The 25,908-nt window shown below is 42.3% G+C and overlaps 2 protein-coding genes across 7 annotated transcripts in view; both read right to left on the bottom strand.

Annotated features, from left to right (window-relative positions):
- Positions 1 to 16,713, bottom strand: part of LOC135556409 (epidermal growth factor receptor substrate 15-like) — a 33,537-nt gene extending 16,824 nt beyond the window's left edge. For 5 of the 6 annotated variants that reach the window (XM_064989595.1, XM_064989596.1, XM_064989598.1 and 2 more), the window contains exons 1-13: positions 16,629 to 16,713; positions 14,110 to 14,151; positions 13,497 to 13,586; positions 13,339 to 13,386; positions 12,920 to 13,015; positions 7,796 to 7,858; positions 7,438 to 7,563; positions 7,118 to 7,177; positions 6,432 to 6,644; positions 6,195 to 6,340; positions 5,752 to 5,914; positions 4,903 to 4,985; positions 1,533 to 1,605 (exon numbers count right to left, since the gene is read on the bottom strand). In XM_064989595.1, coding sequence (XP_064845667.1) covers positions 1,533 to 1,605; positions 4,903 to 4,985; positions 5,752 to 5,914; positions 6,195 to 6,340; positions 6,432 to 6,644; positions 7,118 to 7,177; positions 7,438 to 7,563; positions 7,796 to 7,858; positions 12,920 to 13,015; positions 13,339 to 13,386; positions 13,497 to 13,586; positions 14,110 to 14,151; positions 16,629 to 16,655 — 1,230 coding nt within the window. In that variant the 5' untranslated portion in view covers positions 16,656 to 16,713. The remainder of the gene's footprint in view (positions 1 to 1,532; positions 1,606 to 4,902; positions 4,986 to 5,751; positions 5,915 to 6,194; positions 6,341 to 6,431; positions 6,645 to 7,117; positions 7,178 to 7,437; positions 7,564 to 7,795; positions 7,859 to 12,919; positions 13,016 to 13,338; positions 13,387 to 13,496; positions 13,587 to 14,109; positions 14,152 to 16,628) is intronic. The other variant, XM_064989597.1, reaches the window with a different exon arrangement.
- A 1,160-nt stretch (positions 16,714 to 17,873) lies between these two features.
- calr (calreticulin) lies at positions 17,874 to 21,504 on the bottom strand. The gene is made up of 9 exons (XM_064989593.1): positions 21,215 to 21,504; positions 20,780 to 20,881; positions 20,413 to 20,616; positions 20,148 to 20,242; positions 19,703 to 19,912; positions 19,490 to 19,603; positions 19,161 to 19,304; positions 18,932 to 19,024; positions 17,874 to 18,798 (listed from the first exon to the last, which is right to left on the bottom strand). Exons 1-9 carry the CDS (start codon positions 21,306 to 21,308, stop codon positions 18,619 to 18,621), a joined length of 1,236 nt encoding a protein of 411 aa, XP_064845665.1. The 5' UTR covers positions 21,309 to 21,504; the 3' UTR covers positions 17,874 to 18,618.
- Positions 21,505 to 25,908: the final 4,404 nt, after the last annotated feature.

The following is a 25,908-nucleotide window of genomic DNA, read 5'->3' as shown; positions in this document are numbered from 1 at the left end:
TTAGAATACTTCATATTCAGCAATTACATTACTGATTTACTGCAGGGAGAATTACTCCCGATCACTGTGCAAATGGTAAATAGTTAGATTACTACTCATTGGCCTTAATTTTCACTGCATAATCCAATCTCAGTTGCTCATATACCTATTGAAAAGCAGACTAGTTTTCCCATTATTAATATATTGATAATGGCTAATTGGCAGTGACTGGGCATTGCTGAGGGGAACCATGGGGTAAGGAAATAGTGCTGTCGGTCTAATGACAGCCTTTCACGCCATTGGCGTACAATACCAGAGGTAGAGCAGCCTTTCACAAATACAAAGCAGAAAATAACTAATGTTCAACGCAGGGTAATATTGCCATATTCCTATATAGTTCGATCACTAGGGTTCAAGTGCGGCCGAGAAGTGGCAATATAAAAGGTTACAAGTGTTAAATGTTAATTTAGTCCTCCCAGAGAGAGTGGGTCAATAGTGAACAGGACCTGAGAGGATGGGATAATTAAACCTGACAGAGAAGATTATAAAAGACAAGATTATAGTCACACACTGGCTGACAGCTGATACCCCTCTACTATGGCATTGGCTTATTCAAGAACACTTGAAGTTTTCCTAAAAATGCATTAAATAACATATGTACAGACCCAGATTACAGGGTATTAAAGTATAATTTAATATACAGTGAGCTCAAAGTATAGAGACAGTGACATTTCTTGAAACGATACAATGACTATGGAGGTTAAAGTGAAGACTGTCCGTTTCAATTTGAGAGCATTTTCATCCATAGCGGGTGAATTATTTAGAAATTACAGCACTTTTTATTCATAGTCCCCCCATATTGGGGCAAATTTCAATTTGTCATTTCGCAGATGCAATTATCCAGAGTGATTTACAGGAGCAATTAGGGTTAAGTGCCTTGCTCAAGGGCACATTTTTCACTTATTAGGTATAATTAAGTAGTCAAAAGGTTCAGCATTTGGTCTGATATTCCTAGCACACAATAATTACATCAAGCTTGTGATTCCACAAACTTGTTGGATGCATTTGCTGTTTCAGATTATTTTGTGCCATATATAAATACATGGTAAATAATGTACGTACGTCCTCCAAATAGGTTATATTAATAAATCAGTTCATATGATTGATATTAAAAGAGGTAACTCTGTCGAAATGTATCACTGAAGCAAGAACTAAACAGCTTGAGGCTACAGTTCAGTTCGCGCAATCGAGACCGTCAACATCAAAGTATCATCATGGTGCACTATAGAGGCGGCTCTGACTCAGACAGGGAGGGTATGTTTGGTTTCTCTGCTGCTCAGCCATAGCTTCATAGCCTAACAGACTCAAGGGGCTACCTCTAACAAATTCAACAAGAGCAGCTGAACAGTAGACTGATTTGACATGAGAAAATATATTTATTAAAAAATCAAATCAAAATCAAAATGTACAGAGAGTCATCAAGTGGATGAAGTTAAACAATAAGGGCAGTGAGAGAACTCAGGGGAGGCATGCAGGCAGCACGTTCACTGTACCTGGACTTCACTGGTCCTTTCTCTGATGCTCTTCTCCTGCTCTTTAATTTCCTGTTCCACATTGCTCTTCTCCCTGGAAGACCAGCACAGCAGACATGAGTATTTAATCACCGTGGAGACAGAGGGCACCCCCAGCCAGGCTACCACCCCACCACCACCTCTACAATCTCGCCCAGACGACAGCTCCCCTCCCTGCACCACCATCCTGATCCCACTGCAGCAGACCTCACCGACCGACCAACCAATGCCTGCAACAACTGCCTTGAGGGGGTCTGTGCATGTGTCGTGTGTTCTGGCAGATGAGAGAGAGGGGTAGGACTGTGTATGGCTGCCTGGAGGAAGTGTCAGTGATTCAGCGAAGAGAAGGGAGGGATGAAGCTCTATACCTCCCATTTTTCATTTCCCTGTCTGTTCATCCTCCCCTTTCCTGGTCAGATGACAAGGTAGAGGAGAGGGAGCAGAAGACGAGGATAAGTGGAACATTTGCACAATAGGCGGGGCCTCGGTTATCAGCTCTCCTACCAAGTCCAAATCTTTCAACTGGATCTTTACCAAATGGCAATAACAAAGCCATTCATTTAGCAAAGTAGAACATAAATATGCCAAAAGGCTGGCCAATAGAATGAATAGTGAATGTAAAAAATAATTAATTTAAACTGAATGAAAAAATGACAATTATTTTTTCCCATTCATATTTCCACAGTTCATATTATCAAATATAATGAATGATGTTATTTTGATCAACATGAAGAATGAACCTGTCCGCCTTTCGTTTCAACCAACAGCCACGCATGTAGTGAGAGAGTAGAACCAGCGCAGAGAGAAGCTGAAGTGAGGTAGGAGACGTGCGAGTCAGGAGTACCCGACTTCACTGACTGTATCATTTAGATGCCCTGGCAAGTATCCAGAACAGACAACTGTTGACATTACATGGTCCTAGGAGCAGCTCTCCAAATTTAATAGCCCAAAATTACAGAATTCTGGTTTCAGACAGCAAGAGTAAATCAAAGGACCACCTCACCCCTCCTGCTCTAAGCTGAAGAATACATTGCTTCATCCACAGCCCCTCCAAAAGGTAAGCGCAGGTTTACAGCAGCACCTTGTCGTGGACACTTACAGCAATCCCCAAAAACACACCTTTGCAGCTTCCCGTACATTATCCTCAATCTGATGCCTAAAGCCTAATATTAAAGTTCAAAACTTACACCTGCTATCCAGACACTGATGAAGACTACTACTTTCAGACATCTTTTCTCACGCTTTACTAACCAGAAAAGGGAAGTTATACAACAACAAACAAATTCATTTCCCCTGTGATGTAGCTGTTATGACTGTAGTGGGGCAGATATGTGATGTGTAAGCAAGTGATAAAATATGGTCTGTACTTCCTCAATTCAAAACAGAGGGGGAAAAGCCACCATTGTAAATAAGAACTTGTTCTAAACTGACTTGCCTAGTTAAAAGGGCCAGAGCGAGGCATAGCGAACCGGGCGAGCCAGAGAGCGAGCAAGCGAACGAGGCATAACGAACCGGGTGAGCGAGCGAGCGAACGAGGCACAGCGAACCGGGCGAGCCAGAGAGCGAGCGAACCGGGCGAGGCAGAGCGAGCCGGGCGAGGCAGAGCGAGCCAGAGAGCGAACCGGGCGAGGCAGAGCGAGCCAGAGAGCGAGGCAGAGCGAGCCAGAGAGCGAGGCAGAGCGAGCCAGAGAGCGAACAGAGCGAGCCAGAGAGCGAGCCAGAGAGCGAACCGGGCGAGGCAGAGCGAGCCAGAGAGCAAACCGAGCGAGCCAGAGAGCAAACCGGGCGAGGCAGAGCGAGCCAGAGAGCGAACCGAGCGAGCCAGAGAGCGAGCCAGAGAGCGAACCGGGCGAGGCAGAGCGAGCCAGAGAGCGAACCGAGCGAGCCAGAGAGCGAGCCAGAGAGCGAACCGGGCGAGCCAGAGAGCGAGCCAGAGAGCGAACCGGGCGAGCCAGAGAGCGAGCCAGAGAGCGAACCGGGCGAGCCAGAGAGCGAGCCGGGCGAGGCAGAGCGAGCCAGAGAGCGAACCGAGCGAGCCAGAGAGCGAGCCAGAGAGCGAACCGAGCGAGCCAGAGAGCGAGCCAGAGAGCGAGCCAGAGAGCGAACCGGGCGAGCCAGAGAGCGAACCGGGCGAGCCAGAGAGCGAACCGGGCGAGCCAGAGAGCGAGCCGGAGAGCGAGCCAGAGAGCGAGCCGGAGAGCGAGCCAGAGAGCGAGCCGGAGAGCGAGCCAGAGAGCGAGCCAGAGAGCGAGCCAGAGAGCGAGCCAGAGAGCGAGCCAGAGAGCGAGCCAGAGAGCGAGCCAGAGAGCGAGCCGGGCGAGGCAGAGAGCGAGACAGAGAGCGAACCGGGCGAGGCAGAGAGCGAGACAGAGAGCGAACCGGGCGAGGCAGAGAGCGAACCGGGCGAGCGAGCCAGAGAGCGAGCCAGAGAGCGAGCCAGAGAGCGAGACAGAGAGCGAGACAGAGAGCGAGACAGAGAGCGAGCCAGAGAGCGAGACAGAGAGCGAGGCAGAGAGCGAGGCAGAGAGCGAGGCAGAGAGCGAGGCAGAGAGCGAACCGGGCGAGGCAGAGAGCGAACCGGGCGAGGCAGAGAGCGAGCCAGAGAGCGAACCGGGCGAGGCAGAGAGCGAGCCAGAGAGCGAACCGGGCGAGGCAGAGAGCGAGCCAGAGAGCGAACCGAACGGGCGAGCCAGAGAGCGAACCGAACGGGCGAGCCAGAGAGCGAACCGAACGGGCGAGCCAGAGAGCGAACCGAACGGGCGAGCCAGAGAGCGAACCGAACGGGCGAGCCAGAGAGCGAACCGAACGAGCGAGCCAGAGAGCGAACCTCTGGAGACCCTGCTAAAGGGCTCCTTCCCTCCCCTCCCTTATTCAGCCTCCCAGCTCACTCCATGTGCTCTAGCATCAAACAGCAAAACACACTTCAACGGGAACACGTGTGTGGGTGTCTTTAAACAAGATTCCACCGACACCATTACAACTGTACTGTGTATATTCCCTGAAATGTTCCAATGTGGTGAGACAAAGCGAGCCCTACTTTCGAGAGGGGTAGTTATATGCTCCAACACGTTAACAAACTCATCCCAAACAAAAAGACGGAACTAACCCATCTCTCAAATACACTTGGTACATGGACAAATACAACTTAGTGCTCTACAGAGAGACCATTTGACTCTAATAGGAGTCAAAATATTTTGCTGTGCAAACTCAAATTTTATTTAGGAGCACCAGTGGGCCTAGAAAAATAAAAGTAGGATTCCAGCTTTATTACCTCAAATATATTTCATTGTTCTTCAACATTTGTGTGTGTACACCTACATTTTTCAACTTAGGCGTACATGTTGACACTCACCTTTGTAGGTCAACAATCTCATTGCTGAGTGAGTCCAGTTCCTTGATGGCAGAAAAGTCTGCTGCCAGATTTGCTGCGTTGCTCTGGTGGGGAGAAATCATTCAAAGCGATTTGTTTACATTCACACGCTTCACTGACCATACTGTACGTACACTACAACATATACACAACGTCTAAACATTAAAATCGACGGAATGGCAAACACAATGTTGAATAACGTAAATATGAGCCTCCAACTAATTTAAGGTCGCCATATAATCACACCCATTTTACTGAATATGATAGAATCCCAAAATGACCCATACAAGATGGGAGATTTTTAAGAAATGCATTAACACTGAAGGCACATCTACATGCAAACACAAATGGATAAGGAGGGCATTAAAATTACTAATTAAACTCGGAGAAAAACAAAGGGGTAGGTAGGGAATATTAGTAGGTGGGTACATGGGTGGGTGACACTGCCAGGAGCTAAGGGGGAGACACAGTGAAGCTAACACTCAGGAGAGTCCCCAGCTAGAGGGAGAGCCCACCTTGTGTACAATGCATGACTCATGAGGAAGAAAGCAAAGAGACAGCATACACAGACTGGGTCAGAGAGACACACAGCAGCAAGCTAGAAAACAAAAACCCACACACCACAGGAGAAGGGAAGGAAACGATTAGTAAAACGTCAGGAAATAGAAGTTTTCAAATTTGAATCACCATCAAGTAGCCTATTCAGCAAAATACACAACTCCTAGCCCTTTTATAGAGAAATACACACGATTCAAACAAGACATTCACATTTTGTGATTATTGGATGTCTAAGAGGGCATGAAATGGTACAGGATGATAGAAATGTGTTACCTGCTTGGTTGCTAGGCTCAGTCTGTCAGAGGGAGGGATCATTTCAGGAGAGAGGTTCTGGGGTGGGTCCACACCGGTGGTCAGTTTCTGGTTAATTAGATGCAGCGCAAGTGCAAACTGTTCCCTGGTAAGCTTCCCCATGTCCCCAATGTCACAGAGCTCCCTGTGGAACACAGATTACCACATCACACAACAGAAAGATCCATTTACCCTTCCGGCAATGGGCATAATATTGACTAAAACTACAGGCCGGTTTCACAGACCCACATTAAGCCTAGTCCTGCTAAATGGAAAAAAAGTAAACTTTTTTTTAGTCCAAGAATTGGCTTACTCTGCATCCAGAAAGCAGCCCTGTATGACCAATGTCCTTGTTTCATTTGTACATTCAAGTGCAGAGAGCCAGGCACCCCGTGTTATCTAAGAGATTATTCCCTGAATCATACCATATGTGTGCTAGTGTGGCAGAGGGCAAGCCAGTCTTTAAGAAGATATCTCTGACTTCAGGCCCAGACACCAGCCCATCCATGTCAAGATCGGTCTTTGCAAACACCTCGTCATACTTGGATTTGTCTGGAGGAGATACAGCCCACTGAAAAGAGACAGAGGGGACAGGATGGCTATATAGATATGGATTAGGTCTTGCCGTCCCACTTTCATGCCGGGATGAATACTATACTCACTGTGACTAGGGTCACGTCTGGTTTGGAGGGCAGGGTTTTGGACCCTGAAAGGGAGGAGCGGCTCTCTTTGATGGAGGGGGGCGAGGGTATAAGGGGCATCACTGTGGGTACAGAGACAGGGGGCTTTTTCCTCTTGGAGGGTGGAACTAGAGGAGCAGGTAGAGACATGGGCACGGGCTCCCCTTCCAGAGCTCTGTAGACAAGGTACATGGCCTAATAAAGGAGAACAGACACACATCTATAAATCTACCTATCATGTCATTTCAATATAAGATCGGGGAAGTCCAATATTTACAAACAACTTATTTTATTCGAGAAGCACACACTAAATCCTACAGCAGAGTCCACATTTCCTTCTTGCACATAATAAAGATTTTACAGCAAGCATCTGGCCATTACATAAGTGCATGCGTTCATTAAAATGTGAGAACTTCAAATATAGCACAACCCTGATTCAAAAAGTGCTCCATTTTGAGATACAGGATCCTTGAAAGAAAGCAAGGATGCCTTGAAGCCAAGCGTACATTAGAGCAAATATCGATGAAATATAAATAAAAGCTGGAGAAGGCTATCCAGAAAATGGGCTCAAGGGCAGAGTAAAATAAAATTGTGTTAGTGACATGCTACATTTCTTCTGCATGAATGTCCTCATCTCCTTCCACTCTAATGATAAATCTATTCCTTACCACAGCAAATTCATCTCGGTCAAGCATACCATCTCTGTCTAGGTCACTCAGTTCCCATACCTGCAACATTTAGGGAATTCAGTCCATTCAGCAAGTCAAAACAATAAAAATAATATGATTCTAGTCGGTAAAATAGAAGTCGTGGACTTAAAGCAGATCGATGTTATGTCACAAATTACAACACAGTCAAGCCTTTAAACAGCAGCAGCTATGTTTAAAAACACAAGACCACCCTCCAGTGGGCAATTGGGATTGCATTTACACTGACGGCCATCAAAACTAATTCTTTATGAGCCCTGTAGATATGCTATGCTGCTTACCCTTCCCAGTACGTCCACTGGAAGTTTAGAGTTCAGCAACACTGGTTTGACCTTCTCCCCAGAGAGCATGCCACTAACGGGGGAGAGGCTGTCGAAGACTGCATCAAATTTCAGCTTCTCTTCCGTCTGGAAAGATAGACGTATAGGTGCATGATTGAAGCAATTTCTACTTCAAATAAAATTAATCAGGTGGATATTGCAAAGTTGAGAACTCCCTTACATGGCTTTGAAAAATGGATTTGAATGAAGTAAACATTCAAATAAATGATTGATGCGCTTTGCTTCTGCTTTCATAAAGAGATCAGGACAAAATGACCAGGCTACATTTTTTAAAGAAATAGTAATAAGTTCCCCTCACCTTGACCACCCAAGGGCTGTCAATGGACACTCCCCCAAGTAGAAGTGGGCTGCTAGTGTCCTGCTGAGGAGAAAAGTTGCATCATCAACAAAGGTTCCCTTTTCAGCTCAAAGCACATAAATGTATAAAATTAGCTTCTAAACCAAACATTTGTTTAAGGGGGAAGACAGGATTTTTAAAGATTTATGTGTATTTAAAAAAACAATAAAATGTAAAAAAAATAAAAATAAATTCAGGCAATGTTTACATGATCCCCTTTCAAAACAGTCTGATTTTTACAACATTCTTGCCTCATTATATAAGCCTTTTATACATCCCATGCACATGCTGCCACCGGTGATGAGTGGGAGTAGGGTTGTGCCAATGTGGGTGGGTGTCTATTTTGATAAATCACTTGAATGAAAAAAAATAAAAAATAATAATGTATATAACACACACAAACTCCATTAGGAATGTTTAGGCAGGTCTTAAGAAACATTAAGACTACGAATATTTATTTTCAAAATAATAGAATAGCATATTTTGAGTTTAATTATGTTACTGGTCAGCCTGTAGGGTACATGGATGTGCCATGCAAATTAAATCAATTGTGTTTCATTTTGTTTATTAAAAAAGAGACACTACATTTACATTCCCATGACCTGATCACAGCCAACACATTTTATAGTAAGGATAATTCCCCGAGACAGTTTGCACAACCAAAGAATTTATGCACAAACACACAGCTTCATCAGCTGTCCGGGTGGCTGGTCTCAGACGATCCCACAGGTGAAGAAGTCAGATGTGGAGGTCCTGGGCTGGCATAGTTACATGTGGTCTGCGGTGGTGATGCTGGTTGGACATAGTGCCAAATACTCTAAAACAATGTTGGAGGTGGCTTATGGTAGGGAAATGAACATTCAATTCTCTGGCAACAGCTCTGGTGGACATTCCTGCAGTCAGCATGCCAATTGCACTCCCTCAAAAGTTGAGACATCTGTGGCATTGTGTTGTGTGATAAAACTGCACATTTTAGAGTGGTCTATTATTGTCGCATTTTTACATTTTAGTCATTTCGCAGACGCTCTAACCAGAGTGACTTACAGTAGTGAGTGCATACATTTTCATGTTTGTTCCCAGCACAAGGTTCACCTGTCGTAATGATCATGCTGTTTAATCAGCTTCTTGATATGCCACACCTGTCAGGTCGATGGATTATCTTGGAAAAGGAGAAATGCTCACTAACTGGGGTGTAAACAGATTTGTGCACAGAATGACAAATAAGCTTTTTGTGCATATGGAACATTTTAGATGCACTATTGTAAAGTGGCTGTTCCACTGGATGTCAGAAGGTGAATTCACCAATTTGTAAGTCGCTCTGGATAAGAGCGTCTGCTAAATGACTTAAATGTAAAATTTCAAGGATCTTTTATTTCAGGTCATGAAAAATAGGACCAACACTTTACATGTTGGGGTTATATTTTTGTTCAGTATACAGTACCAGTCAAAAATTTGGACACACCTACTCATTCAAGGGTTTTTCTTTATTTTTACTATTTTCTACATTGTAGAATAATAGGGAAGACATCACAACTATGAAATATCACGTACGGAATCATGTAGTAACCAAAAAAAAAAAAGTGTCAAACAAATTTAAATGTTATATTTGAGATTCTTCAAAGGAGCCACCCTTGGCCTCGATGACAGCTTTGCACACTCTTGGCATTCTCTCAACCAGCTTTATCTGGAATGCTTTTCAAACAGTCTTGAAGGAGTTCCCACATATGCGGAACACTTGTTGGCAGCTTTTCCGTCCCTCTGTGATCCGACTCAACCCAAACCATCTGAATTGGGTTGAGATCAGGTGATTGTGGAGGCCAGGTCATCTGATGCAGCACCGTCACTCTCCTTCTTGGTCAAATAGCCCTTGTGTCACCAGCAAAGCACCATCACACTTTCTCCTCCATGCTTCATGGTGGGAACCACAAATGCGGATATCCTCCATTCACCGACTCTGCGTCTCACAAAGACATGGCGGTTGGAACCAAAAATCTCTCATTTTGTCTCATCAGACCAAAGGACAGATTTCCACCGGTCTAATGTCCATTGCTCGTGTTTCTTGGTCCAAGCAAGTCTCTTCTTCTTATTAGTGTCCTTTAGCAGTGGATTCTTTGCAGCAATTTGACCATGAAGGCCTGATTCACACAGTCTCCTCTGAACAGCTGATGTTGAGATGTGTCTGTTACTTGAACAAAGAAGCATTTATTTGAGCTGCAATTTCAATGGGTCTGGTAACTAATGAAATGTTACTCTTGGTCTTCCTTTCCTGTGGCAGTCCTCATGCACTTGAAGAAACTTTGAAAGTCCTTGAAATTTTCCAGATTGACTGACCATGTCATAAAGTAATGGACTGTTGTTTCTCTTCGTTTGAGCTGTTACTGCCATAATATGGACTTTGTCTTTTACCAAATAGGGCTATCTTCCGTTTACCAACCCTACTTTCTCACAACAACTGATTGGCTCAAAGAAATCCCAAAAATTAACTTTTAACAATGCACACCTTTCACCACCAATAAACCCATTATATTTGAGAATTTCAAGAAGCATTTATCTACGGCTGGCCATGCTTTCCACCTGGCTTCCCCTACCCCGGTCAACAGCCCTGCGCTCCCCAGAGCAACTCACCCAAACCTCCCGCACTTCTCCTTCACCCAAATCCAGATAGCTGATGTTATGAAAGAGCTGCAAAATCTGGACCCCTACAAATCAGCCGGGCTAGACAATCTGGACCCTCTCTTTCTAAAATGATCTGCCAAAATTTTTGCAGCCCCTATTACTAGCCTGTTCAACCTCTCGTGTCGTCTGAGACTCCCATAGATTGGAAAGCTGCCGCGGTCAACCCCTCTTCAATGGGGGAGACGCTCTAGAACCAAACTGCTACAGACCTATAGCTATTCTACCCTGCCTTTCTAAGGTCTTCGAAAGCCAAGTTAACAAACAGATTACCGACCATTTTGTATCACACTGTACCTTCTCTGCTATGCAATCTGGTTTCAGAGCTGGTCATGGGTGCACCTCAGCCACGCTCAAGGTCCGAAACGATATCATAACCACCATCGATAAGAGACAATACTGTGCAGCCGTATTCATCGACCTGGCTAAGGCGTTCGACTGCCAATTACAACATTCTTATTGGCAGACTCAACAGTGTTGAATTCTCAAATGATTGCCTCGCCTGGTTCACCAATTACTTCTCAGACAGTGTTCAGTGTGTCAAATCGGAGGGCCTGTTGTCCTGACCTCTGGCAGTCTATGGGGGTACCACAGGGTTCAATTCTCGGGCCGACTCTTTTCTCAATGATGTCGCTCTTGCTGCGGGTGATTCTTTGATCCACCTCTATGTAGACGACACCATTCTGTATACCTCTGGCCCTTCTTTGGACACTGTGTTAACTAACCTCCAAACGAGCTTCAGTGCCATACAACTCTCCTTCCGTGGCCTCCCAACTGCTCTTAAATGCAAGTAAAACTAAATGCATGCTCTTCAACCGATCGCTGCCCGCACCTGCTCACCCGTCCAGCATCACTACTCTGGACGGTTCTGACTTAGGTATTTGTAGTTTTCCACATATTCTAGGTGTCTGGTTAGACTAAACTCTCCTTCCAGACTCACATTAAACATCTCCAATCCAAAATTAAATCAAGAATCGGCTTCCTATTTCACAACAAAGCATCCTTCACTCATGCTGCCAAACATACCCTTGTAAAACTGACCATCCTACCGATCCTCGACTTTGGCGATGTCATTTACAAAATAGCCTCCAATACCATACTCAGTAAATTGGATGCAGTCTATCACAGTGCCGTCCGTTTTGTCACCAAAGCCCCATACACTACCCACCACTGCAACCTGTACACTCTCGTTGGCTGGCCCCCGCTTCATACTCGTCGCCAAACCGACTGGCTCCAGGTCATCTACAAGTCTCTGCTAGGTAAAGCCCTGCCTTATCTCAGCTCACTGGTCACCACAGCAGCACCTACCCGTAGCTCACGCTCCAGCAGGTATATTTCACTGGTCACCCCCAAAGCCAAATCTTCCTTTGGCTGCCTCTCCTTCCAGTTCTCTGCTGCTAATAACTGGAACGAACTGCAAAAATCACTAAAGCTGGAGACTTATCTCCCTCACTAGCTATCAGAGGAGCTCACAGATCACTGCACCTGTACATAGGCTATTTACAGATAAGCTATCCAATCTACCTCATCCCCATGCTGTTTCTTTATCTTGCTCCTTTGCACCCCAGTAGCTCTACTTGAACATTCATTGTCTGCACATTCTACCATTCCAATGTTTAATTGCTATATTGTAATTACTTCACGACCATGGCCAATTTATTGCCTTACCTCATTTGCACATGCTGTATATAGATTTTTCTACTGTATTATTGATTGCATGTTTGTTTATTCCGTGTGTAACTGTTGTTGTATGTGTCGAACTGCTTTGCTTCATCTTGGCCAGGTCGCAGTTGCAAATGAGAACTTGTTCTCAACTAGGCTACCCGGTGAAATAAAGGTGAAATAAAAAATAAAATAAAAATTAATTAAAGTGCATTCCAGGTGACTACCTCATGAAGCTGGTTGAGAGAATGCCAAGAGTGTGAAAAGCTGTCAGCACAGCAAAGGGTGGCGATTTTAAAATATATTTTTATTTGTTTAACACTTTTTTGGTTACTCCAATGTAGAAAATAGTAAAAATAAAGCCAAACCCTTGAATGAGTAGGTGTCCAAACTTTTGACTGGTACTGTATACACACACACACACACACACTTAAATTGAGAGAATAAATGCATTAAAAGCATTTCTGTGAAGCTTTGTGATTAACGAGGACAAGTTTGATGTCGGACAATAATAGAATGTTCAAGATTTAATGAGTGCAAAAGCTGGTAAGATGAAAGGCAATGTTTCATACCGAGGCATTGGCAAGACTTTGAAACATAATACTGCAATCATGACTATCTCAGTTGGTGGAAATTAAAGTACAGGCTTTGTTACCGGCAATACCTTTCAGATATAAAGAAAATGAGGTAGAAAGTTGTCAGCTAAAGTTGACAGGTTTCCGGCTTGGCATCAGCGATGATTGTACTCACAAACTTTGGAAGAGAAACTGCCAAATTTAGACTCTTGAGTGCCACCTCCAGTCCATTTTGGGCACAGGCCACCAACCGGAGAGCAATGAAGAATTGCTGATGGGAGCAGAGACAAGAAGGGAAAGGGGGATACCTAGTCAGTTGGACAACTGAATGCATTCAACTGAAATGTGTCTTCCGCATTTCACCCAACCCATCTGAATCAGAGAGGGGGGGGGGCTGTCTTAACATTGTTGGCTTCCAAGGAACAGTGGGGATTTTACATTGTGAGCTCGGGGATTCGATCCAGCAACCTTTCGGTTACTGGCTCAACGCTCCCACCAGCCAGAAGTGTATTGTCATGAACCTTACTACAGTCAATGAATCTTTTAATACTTCTAACAAGACATTGGAAAACTACTACCTAAAAGTTGGCCTACCTGTTTGTTAAGGCACCCCTTGCGCTCTGAATCTGCCAAATCCCAGACCTAAGAAAACATTTTAAAGACATCAGTCACACAGAGATTTCCACAAACTAGCATACTGGTTAAGTTCCATGGCTTGGTGTCTGGCCATGAGCTGTCTCCTCTTATCTTACCTTGCCCAGGACAAGGTCTGCTAGGCCTGATCTCTTCAGGAACAAGGCTGCATCAGCAGCTGCCACCTGTCCACTACCAGACGGGTCAACCTACACCACCAGGCAAAACAAATTAACACTAGAAAGAAGAACTAGCCAGTAAAAGCACCAGATCTCCAGCCAATTTTAAAATCGCATTCCATTGAACAATCAGGAATGCTTGAGTACAGGCTAATATTTTGAGATCATGGGAGGCCTTAATCCATAACATTTTCCCATTGCAGTGTCTAACCATTTTACATAGCCCTCTTTGAGCCTGCACTGACAGGATTAGCAAAGAGTTATAATAAATTCATAAAGAAGCTTCCTCTTCCACAGAGTAGATCACAGAGTGGAGAAAAGCCTGGAGACATGTTCAGTGCAGCTCTGCAGTTGCTAGCTAATGCAGCACAGCATTTCCAATTCTATCTGGAGCACTAATCTGAACAGCCCTGACAGACCATCGAAAGGATATCTTCTCCTTTACTCAGCTTATAAACCTAGGTACTACCTGCATTAAGACAATCATGGAATCTACCCATAGGCTTTTCTCGATGACAAATCATAAAAAATACTTTTTGAAATGACACCTTACCTGTTTATAGTATTTTTCATAGACAGGATTTCCACTTGAGAGCTGTGGAGAGGCATAAAAAACTACATACATTTTCTGATCATAAAAAAATTGCCTACATCAACCAAACTGCAAAAGGTAGAAAAAAAGGTACTGCAAAAGGTAGATAAGACTCATGAATAGAAAATATGAAATAAAGCTAGGCCTAAACCTACATCTCAGTCTATGCAAGCATCAGCTAGTTAAATAACCAGACCCCTGTCTCGAACACAGGACACTCACAGTAGACCAACTTGCTAAAAGTTGTTTGACTTCTGGCCAAGGCTGTAGTCCATTGCCATGGCAGCTGCCAAAAATCAAGGCTAATACATTAAAGATGGGAATAGGCCTATTAACTTTAAATATATTGATTTCCTTCACTCTGAGCATTTTGCATCATGTTTATCTTAATAGTTATTAATCAGTGCATCTTTTCCAGTTATTCTTTCATGAAATACCAAGACAGTGTTTGAATGTCATTTAGGCTAATACATCCACAGACTGGCAATGTGTATTTCAGTACTGTGTGTTCTTGCCTCTGGAAACCAAGTTGTTTGAAAGGTAGAAAGCTTCGTCCAACCAACAGGCTAAACGAAGTAGCCTACGCTAACACATATTTTACACAATGAATAAAACAAATAGCCTAAGCCTAGTCTACATGTACAATCAGATCAGGAGGAGACAGTTATCTGCTTATGATAATACTAAAGACAGGCACTATAGCATATTTTCTGTTCAAGTACAAATGTCTCAAATAATGTAATAAATGGATGGGTGGGGGGGTGTATTATGCTGGTGTCTGGAAAAAGAAACATGAGCTGGACTTCCTGACATTCACTTTCTGTGGCTCCTGATGGTGCATCCACAATAGGAGTGTTCTACCAGTAAGAGCTTTCTCTGTGAATAGGCTAAATATTGGATGTGACCTTCTCCTTTGTATTTTTACAAAATGCTAACGTAAAATTTGAACAATGTGCAAATTTACAATGGCATATGCTGATTCAGAAATACTTTATAAAACATATGAGTTAGCTCATTGAAAAGCTGTTTTAATTGACTGTTACTTTAATAGTCAATTCATAATCTGATCATTATTCACTATATTTTCCCCACGCCCCCCCCCCCCCCCCCCATTTTCTTTTGCAAACAATTGTGCCTGGAACTGTTGGTGGCCTAAACAGTCTTTGTGTGACTAATTGCACAGCAGTGTACACTCCCAATCATTCCCTTCACAAAACTGCAACAGATACTGTGCTGGTGTGTCTAACGTAATTTATTGTCCAATCCTTTATCTTCCAATGCACAGCCCTGTTGTCAAGTAACCAAACATAACAGGCGTTAAAATAAACAAGCTGCCAAGAAATGGCACAAACTGTAGCTAAAAGCCCCAGTCTTTTGGCTACCTGACTAAATTCCACATGTAGTGTAGTTTAGTCTTATATATTTTGGACAGCTATAGCTTAGCCCAGGTAAAGAACATGCCACTGCAAAAAGTGAGAAATAGTAAAATCTATAAGACAAAGACATTAATCATTGCATAATTAGACAGCTAACGTTAGTTAGTAACTTGTATAGCTAAAGCAAGCATGATTCAGTCAAAATATGTAGCTAGCTGAGAATAACAATATCATCAGATGACAGTCCTTGACAGTAGTCAGAATGTTAGCCAAACTTACTAGTTTAGTCAATTGCAATACAGCACTGGCAAATAATTTCCACACTCAAAATGTATAAACCATTCAATCCATCCTATATGCTGAGGCATATCAGACGGCTAGTTCCTCTTCTCAGTAGCTAGCTGTGATGAAAGCAAGCTAACAAAGTTAATGTTCACTGACAATGCAAACTATTACAACTGGATAGCTAGTTAGCTACATAACGCAGACGTTATATCCCCTACCTAATACAATCATTTTAACTAATCCAGCGAGTAGTTAAAGTTGGTTACAGCTAGCTAGCCAACTAACGTTATGTTGCTAACAGACTAACTTAGCTAGCTTTGTTAAACTAGCTGACTGATTCACACAGCATTCTACTGTGAGGGCAAACTGGTATAATTAGCTACGCTAGCTAACGTTGCTATTGCAAAGCAATTTTGACAGTCGAACAAGACACATCGGGAACAGCAAATGCACTTTTTCTCTCTTATGGACAGTAACGTTACCATTACTTCAAGATGCAGCAAAGTAAAGCAATGAAGTTAATATACTAAAAAAAAAAAAAACTGTACACAAAATGTATAGCTAACTACTTATCCAACCATTCCAAAATTGACACTTCACAAGTAGCTACTGTGCGCCTAGCTAGCTAACTACGCCCTTAGTTAGCAGTCCCCAAGAGAGGCAAAACTTTTCCCAGGCATAGCAAGCTAGCTTGGGGAGAACTTCCAAAGAATTAAAGAGACCGCGGGGCACACCCGTTTTAATATGTCCAAATCCACCAACAGTCCTCAAATAAATTGACACAACAAAGCAACTACACACTAATCACCGTTTGGTTACCTGAGTCAGAGAGAGACTGTCAGCCATAGTGTTCCTATTCCCACTACTACTTCATTCTGCAGTGCGATCACTGTATGGTTGCGATAGATTCGAGGTGGCTTTAAAACCCGGAGCTGGAGTTATTATACTGGAATGGGTTGTTCCCCCAGCTACGTCAGATGGCACTGCAGCAGTGCGCCCGCTGATGTGGATGAGATTAACGAATTCTTGTCGGTCAAAGAATGGCTGCCTGCAACGGTGCAAAACTATCCACCGGAAAAAATGAAATTCGCCAGATGATCTATTCTTCAATATCAATTTACCCGCCTCAAATTACGTGACACACACAATCAATTGGGGAGCAGTATACAATAATGAGGACTGTGAGAAAACAACAATAATTTTGTCACAATCACTTCCTTTATGTTTTATTATTGGACAGTAATGTGTATCAGAATTGATTTCTTGCACAATTAAATGATCCATCCATATCCTCCCCAGTACAAAATATGTTTTACAAAAGGGTCAAGATCCAATCAGCTTGGGACAAGTCTCGAGGGTACAGCAGTGCAGAAACGTTGGCATTAAAAACCAAACGGGTCATATCACAACATATATTGACATTGCCCCCAAAATAAACATATAAAGAGACTGACATCACTCCCTCCTGCTTCGTGTTTTAGAATAGCTGAACGGCTTTATACATGCAATCTGATTTATTTTTCATAAAATTTTGTTTGCGGTAGCTTGAGTGTGCTTGAGCAGTTCCATTCGTGAAAACATTAGTACAATTACCCTAAATCAAGCACGCCTCTGTGCTGAACGATTAGTGCTTTTTGAGGTCAGATCAGGTATCGGTTTGTTTATTAAACAGTAACCATGGTTTTCTATTTCGATTATTTGTGTTGAATGCTGTAACAGAATGAAACAATTAATATAAGTATGACGATGGTAGTGACTGTTCGTTACTGCTTATCAGTTAACCATAATATCACGTAACAATATTTCAGTGTACATATGTTTGATTTTACAACTTTCTCTCATGTTTACATAGCTGCTGCATATGCCATCTAAACAACATTTTTTTTAAATGTAGTTCAAAGTGAAGACATTTATGACGATCACTTAGATCATGTATTGTCAGGTAGAGACACCTCGCAGAGCAACAGGTGCTCTCCTATAACCCCTCACGAGCTCGCATTTTTCTGCCTCTTCCGTAGCAGGCGTAAAAGAAACAGATCCGACAGGTAGATGCGCAATGAGTCATTGTAGTTTATATATTTTTATTTTAAAACTAAGTAGTAGAATGTTGGGAACGACAACATCGCACAGTGCAGGCAGAATCAGATTTATCTTTGAAGTTTCTCCAATGTGCCTATTGAGTAAAATAAACAAATTTAATTCGTCTGTCCCTTAGTTGTTTGAAAACCGAATAAGTCAACATTTCTGGTAATCGCTCAGCACTGTTGAAAAATATATGCAGAAGAGGATAAGCATTAGACTTTCAGCCATATCCAATACACAAGAGATGCCATCTTACTGCCACATACCCCCCCTTTGGGGCACAGGAACAAAAATGTGTCCGATTAAGACCAACAATACACGATTTGCTGTAAAGATTAGTCAGGAAATTGTAGTTCTTACTTAAGGATAATGATCATCTATTTAAGGTTAACAGTAGAGCTTTGTTTACAGAGGAGAAAGTTCACTTCTCAAAAACAATTGCTGGCATAACATCACTGCCAGACAACACTTGTCTCAAATCTAAAGATAAGTCTTTAACATCTCCAACCTTGACAAATCTGAACTCCCATAGCAACAGACAATATAAATGCTGTCCTTAGTCAGTTTGTACCCATTCCCTTGTCATGTAATTAAAACAATAGCTTCACACCAAAACATAAATGTGCAGCGTCAATGACGAACAGAATGTCCAATAAAGCCCAATCTCCAGCCTTGCACCAATGGCTCATAGTAGACAGGGTTCCTTTTCAGAAGTTCCTGTTTGAGTTTATAACTCATCCTTGAGTTTAGAGTCTGTTTCTCCCTCCTCTTCTTCCTCTTCATCGTAATCTTCTTCCTCATCCCTCTCCTCTTTATCTTCATCTTCCTCCTTTATATTCACCTCTTCTGCATCACGTTTCTTTCTCTCCTCCTCTTCCAGACTGTCCTTCATCTTCTTTTCAGGGTCCTGTGTAGACAGAAAAAAGCTCAGTTATTGACAGGGTAGGAGATGCTACATTATGGTGTGTGCAGTTTTTCTAAAAGGTGACAACTCAATCTAATAACAGGAAATGGAGGTAAATAAGACACTATCGACTAACCTTTGTTGCACCCCATGTCTCGTTCCCCACTTCTTCTGCAAGTTTTGGGTCATTGGTGATGAGGAAATTGTCAAAAATAGTGCCTGACTTAACCTGAAAAATAATGAAAAGGTAATTGGTTAAGACTCAAAGAACAGAAAGTAGTATCAACTATACATTCTCAAAAGATTAGTAAATGTTAATCATACAGCGTCACATATTAATCAAGGATCAGAGTCAGTCGCTTTACCTGCCACAAATCCAATCCAATCACCCCCATGCTGGCATATTGGTAGATTTCAGGGTCAGCAGTGTAGTCTGGGTTGTCAATTTCAGGGTGCACCCATTTCCCCTTGTAGGCAGGATTGTCAATCTGTTTGGGTTTCCACTCCCCCTGGGAAAAACAATGTCAGTAAGTAGTTAGTTCCCTATGCATTTTTTAAATTTAAATTCACACCAAGTACCTAAGCAAGTTGCGAGAAACAGCTTAGTCAAAATGGCAAGAGGACATCTCGCCTAGTGTAGTACAAGCACACCTGATTCTTGTGGCCATCAGTTCAAACGACCATGGAGGCTTACCTTATAGTCCGGGTTCGTGACCATGGGAGGCTCCCACTCACCATCCATCTCATCATCCCAGTCATCAGGCTTCTTGGCATCAGGGTCAGGGATGTTCTCAGCAACATCCCAATCCTAAAAGATAAGTGGCTTAATAATGTCCTTTGCATCTGCATTTTTTACAGAAACCTAGATTGTGTTCTGATGCATTCTTTAGTTTCTCCTAAAACGTACATCCGGTTTCTTGTCTTCAGGATCATCAATGTTCTCCTTCTCATCCCAGTTATCTGGCTTCTCAGCATCAGGGTCCTTTATCTTCTTGGGGGGAAGGAAGTCCCAGTCCTCCTCTAGGCTTCCAGACTCAACTTTCTTGTTGTCGATTTTCACCTCGTAGGTGTTACCCGGATTGACTATCAGTGTGTACAGGTGGGTATATTCATCATCCTAGGGAAAACACAAGCATAGCTGTTAATAAAGGTGGCAGTTTTAGCCCCAAAAATAAACGCGTTTAGAAAGTGCAACAAAATAAATGTCAGGCTGACGCTTAACTTATTACTGAGAAAAAAAGGTGGAACAGCAGAAGTGTTACGTCGGATAACAGATGGTGAGGCTGAATGATGAATACAAGTGCTAGCATTGAATAGAAAATAGAGCATAACTACAACAGTGCTTCTCTCACCTTGCATCTTATGTCTTTGTTGATTAAGTGATTCTTGCCTTTGTAGTTGAAGATCACATGAACTTTCTTAGTACCTGGACCACAGATGTCAGGACCTAAGCCAAACAAAACAACCACAGGAGCTTAAATTCACACTGCCAATACCATGTGGTATAAAGTACAGGCAACTGATAATAATACCTAGGGGACTAGCAATATAGAATGTGACAAATGGTCCATTCCACCATTACATATATGTAGGCTAATCGCCAATGTTTCCACTCACCAAACATGATGTTGTATGTGGAATCTCCATGCATTTCCTCCTGGTTGAGATCAGCTGGGAACAGCTTGATGTATCCTCCACCACAGTCAATGTTCTGCTCATGTTTCACAGTGAACTGGATTACCAGTACCTGGTCTTTGTTGCTGACGGACTCAAAGCGGGAGGATGCAGAGTAAAAGCGAGCATCCTGGCTGGTTTGAAGACCTGAATTGTTTTAAATGTATAAGAAATACTAAACAAAAGCTCAAATCAACCCAAGAGCAACTCAGCTCAAATGACCCATTGAGAAACAGCTCTAGATGCACTAGATCTTTTTGCTGGATCCTAAAATGGATTTAAGACAGAGGCACCTTTGATCACATCTCACCTTTGTTTCGCTCTACGTCACCATAGAATTTCCCAGCAGTATGAACAAACTTCCCATAATCTGACTTGTGTTTGGATTCCACCCATCGGCTTTTCCATGCATCTGCAAAATGGTCATACAAAATCAGGAGTAAATCACCTGAGCGCAGAGTCACTTGACAAGGGCTAAGCAGCTAAGTAGTTGTTCTGGGAAAATTATAGGGGGCAGTGCGTGGAATCCATTGACGATATTTTGGACGAATAATCACTAAATCAGAACATGTCATCTAAATGTAAATGACATTGAGCATGTCAAGTTGATTTTGCATAAAGTGAGCAGGCTATGAAGTTGTGTCTGCGACACTCATCCAACACATAAAATGTTGTCTAATCACATATAAAATGTCCCAAAACAATTAAAGAAAATGTATTTGTTGGGTATTTATGCATAACTTACCTCCATCCTCAAATTCTTCTCGGAAATAAACGGAGGACTCGCCAAAAATTGATGCGACCAATATGGGCATCAAAAGCATCAACATGGTTGTCATTTCAGCTTGCTAAATAGACTCTAAAATTGTAAATACAATTAGCTATATATAAATACAATTAGTTACATATACACTGCATGTAGCAGTACAAATAGCTAGTTCACGTTATATTGTTAAAAATATAAACTGAGAAGCTTGAAATGCCGCTAAACGCAGCGGAATCGCTTCTCTCAGTTCAGAACAGATGTCTGGTTTTCATTGGATAGCAGGTTGCTCGAGGGAAAACGTAACAATGTCTAACCAATCGAATTCATTGAAAAAAAAGCATAGGAAAAATCGTTTTCAGCCAATGCCAGCTGACCACGCGTTTCTTTGACTCACGCCCCACAGTCGTCGAAAGATTACCCACCCATGATATTGCTCGCATGCGCCCAGATTGGCGAGCGGAGTTTACGCTAATGCAGTGGAATGAATCCACTTACCCGGCCCACCAGTTGAAATAAATCAAGTTCACCAAATGTCATAACATAAGAAGAAAAATATAAAACGCAACATGTTAAGTGTTGGTTCCATGTTTCATGAGCTGAAATAAAATATCCCAGAAATGTTCCATACACAAAAAGCTTATTTCGCTCAAATTTTGTTTATATTCCTGTAAGTGATCTCAGAAAATGGGCTCCCAATTGGCACAACGTCAAAGGCAGTGCATATCAGTGCTAGAAGTGTCACTACAGACCCTGGTTCGATTCAGGGCTGTATCACAACTGAATAGGTGTCCCATAGGGCGGTGCACAATTGGCCCAGTGCCTTCCAGGGTAGGCAGGGGTAGGCAATCATTGTAAAAAATAATGTTCTTAATTGACTTGCCTAGTTAAATAAAGTTGAAATAAAAAGTGAGTGTTTCTCCTTTGCCAAGATAATCCATCCAACTGACAAGTATGGCATATCAAGAAGCTGATTAAACAGCACAATCATTACACAGGTGAACCTTGAGCTGGGTGCAATAAAAGGCCACTCTTAAACGTGCAGCTTTGTTACACAACACAATGCCAGAGATGTCCACACATTTTGAGGGAGTGCACAGTATGCAAGCTGCCTGCAGGAATGTCCACCAGAGCTGTTGCCAGAGAATTGAGTTTTCATTTTCTTACCATAAGCCACCTCCAACATCATTTTAGAGATTCTGGCAGTACGTCCAACCGGCTTCACCACCTCAGGCTCACCACATTTGACTTCTTCACCTGCAGGATCATCAGAGACTAGACAGCTGATGAAACTGAAGACTATTTCTGTCTTTAATAAAGCAATTTTGTGGGGAAAAACTCCTTCTGATTGGTTGGGCCTGGATCCCAAGTGGGTAAACCTATCCACCAATGGTTGCGCCCCTGCCCATTCATGTGAAATCCATAGATTTGGGCCTAATGAACTGACTGATTTACTTATATGAACATTAACTTAATAAAATCATTGAAGTTGTTCCATGACGCGCTTATATTTGTGTTCCGTAATAGTGGTTCATATATTAGGTAACCAACTGAGCTGAAATAATCAACTGATTATGTAGGTTTTTACATTGAACAGTAAATAGACACATTTATCAAGGACGTTTTATTTGTCTAAAATGACTTAAATTCGATTCTTCTGGGACAGCACACATTCCCTTTCTTCAGCAGCCACTTTCCTGATTGCCTGGTCTGAGTGACACCAGGACACTGACCATTATACCTTTGTTATTGCACACAATGATATGGACAGGGGTTATTAAACAGCAAAAAAAAGTATGGAGACGGGCAAAACATTAGAAGCCATATCATAGACAGAATATATTCGGAACACAGCCTCACAGTTCTTCATGAAAAAAAAAAGCTGTGCAGTGAATATGCTAATAATACATTTTTACATTGATGGAAAACAGGCAGATGTCATAACACAGCAAAGCACAGACAATCAAACATTTATAGAGACTTGCTGATATGTATACTGAACAAAAATATAAACAGAACATTTAAAGTGTTGGTCCCATGTTTCATGACCTGAAATAAAAGATCCTCGAAATGTTTCATATGCCCAAAAAGCTTATTTCTGTCAAATTTGTGCACATATCTGTTTACATCCCTGTCAGTGAGCATTTCTCCTTTGCCAAGATAATCAATCCACCTGACAGGTGTGGCATATCTCAAGAAGCTGATGAAACCTTGTGCTGGGACATTAAAAGGCCATTCTAAAATGTGCAGTTTTGTCACACAATACAATGCCACAGATGTCTCAAGTTTTAAAAGAGCGCAATTGGCATGATTACTGCAGGAATGTCAACCAGAGCTGTTGCCAGAGAATTTAATGTTAATTTCTCTACCATAACAGCATTTGGTAATAAGTCCAACTGGCCTGACAGTTGTGAACACGCCAGCCCAGGACCTCCACACCTGGCTTCTTCACCTGCGGGTTCATCTGAGACGAGCCACCAGGACAGCTGATGAAATTGAGGATTATTTATGCCTGTAATAAAGCCCTTTTGCAGGGAAAAACGAATTATGATTGGGTAGGCCTGGCTCCCAAGTAAGTGGGCCTGGCTTCCAAGTGGGTAGGCCTATGGCTGCTCCCCTGCCCAGTCATGTAAAATTCATAGATTAGGGCCTAATGAACTCATTTCCTTATATGAACTGTTATTCAGTAAAATTGTTGCATGTTACATTATATTTTTGTTCAGTATACATACTTGCTAATTTCAATCTTCACAAAGGCTATTTTTATAACACATTCCATTGGACAACAAAAAACATATCAAAACATTGTTGGAATACTAAACTTAAGTAAATGCAACATTCAATAATTCAAGATAAAAATGATTTTTTGGGGGAAAATGTTTGGAATACTCAAGACCATCTAGTTCAGTAAACATTTCAACAACATAAGTGACTGCCTGCACACTTATACGACTTTCTTCTAACCTGAATTGTAGTTATTCAGTAGGTTCCAAATTATGTCATACTGTTTGTAATGGCGTAGCAATGGGATGTTTTGTTTGTCCCGTCCCTTGTGTGTGTATATATATATATATAGTTTCTTTCTTCGTATATATTTTCTACATTTGCACACAATGTATTTATTTTATTTTCCTTTGTGTTATTGACTGTTTGTTTATATGTAACTCCGTGTTGTTTTTGTCGCACTGCTATGCTTTATCTTGGTCAGGTCGCAGTTATAAATGAGAACTTGTCCTCAAATGGCCTACCTGGTTAAATAAAAGGTGAAATTAATAAAATCAAACCTGGAAATATTTAGTCCACCTGTAAAACAAGTAATCTATAAACAATTCCAGAATAAATCATTAAAAATGCCCCTAAGAAAATGTCTGAAATTATATTTTACCTAGTTTACTGTAATATACAGTATTTCCTCCTTTGCATTGGAAGTGCCAGCCACTGCTTAAGCAGATAGTTGTAATTTTTCCTCAGTGCCAACTAAACATACAGTGTATTCGGAAAGTATTCAGACCCTTCCCTTTCTCCACATTTTGTTACGTTACAGCCTCATTTTAAAATGTATAAAAAAATATTTTTCTTCCTCATCAATCCACACACAATACCCCATAATAACAAAGGGGAAACCGTTATTAGAAATGTTTGCAAATATATATATATACACACATTTAAATCCATTTTTTAAAAATTACATTTTAATATATATATATATATATATATATATATATATATATATAAAATGTAATTTAAAAAAAATGGATTTAAATAACCTTTGCTATGAGACTCGAAATTGAGCTCAGGTGCATCCTGTTTCCATTGATCATCCTTGAGCTGTTTCTACAACTTGCTTGGAGTCCACCTGTGGTAAATTCAATTGATTGGACATGATTTGGACAGGCACACACACCGGTCTATATCAGGTCCCACAGTTGACAGTGCATGTCAAAGCAAAAACCTCACTCTGACAGCGCTCCAGAGTTTCTCTGTGGAGATGGGAGTACCTTCCAGTAGGACAACCATCTCTGCAGCACTCCACCAATCAGGCCTTCATGGTAGAGTTGCCAGACAGAAGCCACTCATCAATAAAAAGTCACATGACAGCCCGCTTGGAGCTTGCCTAAGAGACTCTCAGACCATGAGAAACTAGATTCTCTGGTCGGATAAAACTAAGATTGAACTCTTTGGCCTGAATGCAAAGCGTCACGTCTGGAGGAAACCTGACACCGCCCCTACGGTGAAGCATGGTGGTGGCAGCATCATGCTGTGGGGATGTTTTTCAGTGGCAGGGACTGGGAGACTAGTCAGGATTGAGGGGAAAGATGAACGGAGCAAAGTACAGAGAGCTCCTTGATGAATACCTGCTCCAGAGCGCGAAGAACCTTTGCCACAGTCTAAGGTTCACCTTCCAACAGGACAACGACCCTAAGCACACAGCCAAGACAACGCAGGAGTGGCTTCGGGACAGGTCTCTGTATGTACCTGAGTGGCCCAGCCAGAGCCTGGGCTAGAACCCGATCGAACATCTCTGGAGACCTGAAAATAGCTGTGCAGCGACGCTCCCCATCCAACCTGACAGAGCTTGAGAGGATCTGCAGAGAAGAATGGGAGAAACTACCCAAAAACAGGTGTGCCAAGCTTGTAGCATCATACCCAAGAAGACTCAAGGCTGTAATCGCTGC

Source organism: Oncorhynchus masou, chromosome 15 (assembly GCF_036934945.1).
Source record: "Oncorhynchus masou masou isolate Uvic2021 chromosome 15, UVic_Omas_1.1, whole genome shotgun sequence".
Classification (NCBI taxonomy): domain Eukaryota; kingdom Metazoa; phylum Chordata; class Actinopteri; order Salmoniformes; family Salmonidae; genus Oncorhynchus; species Oncorhynchus masou.
Note: the sequence above shows the minus strand (reverse complement) of the source record. Positions and strands in the feature narration are given on the sequence as shown.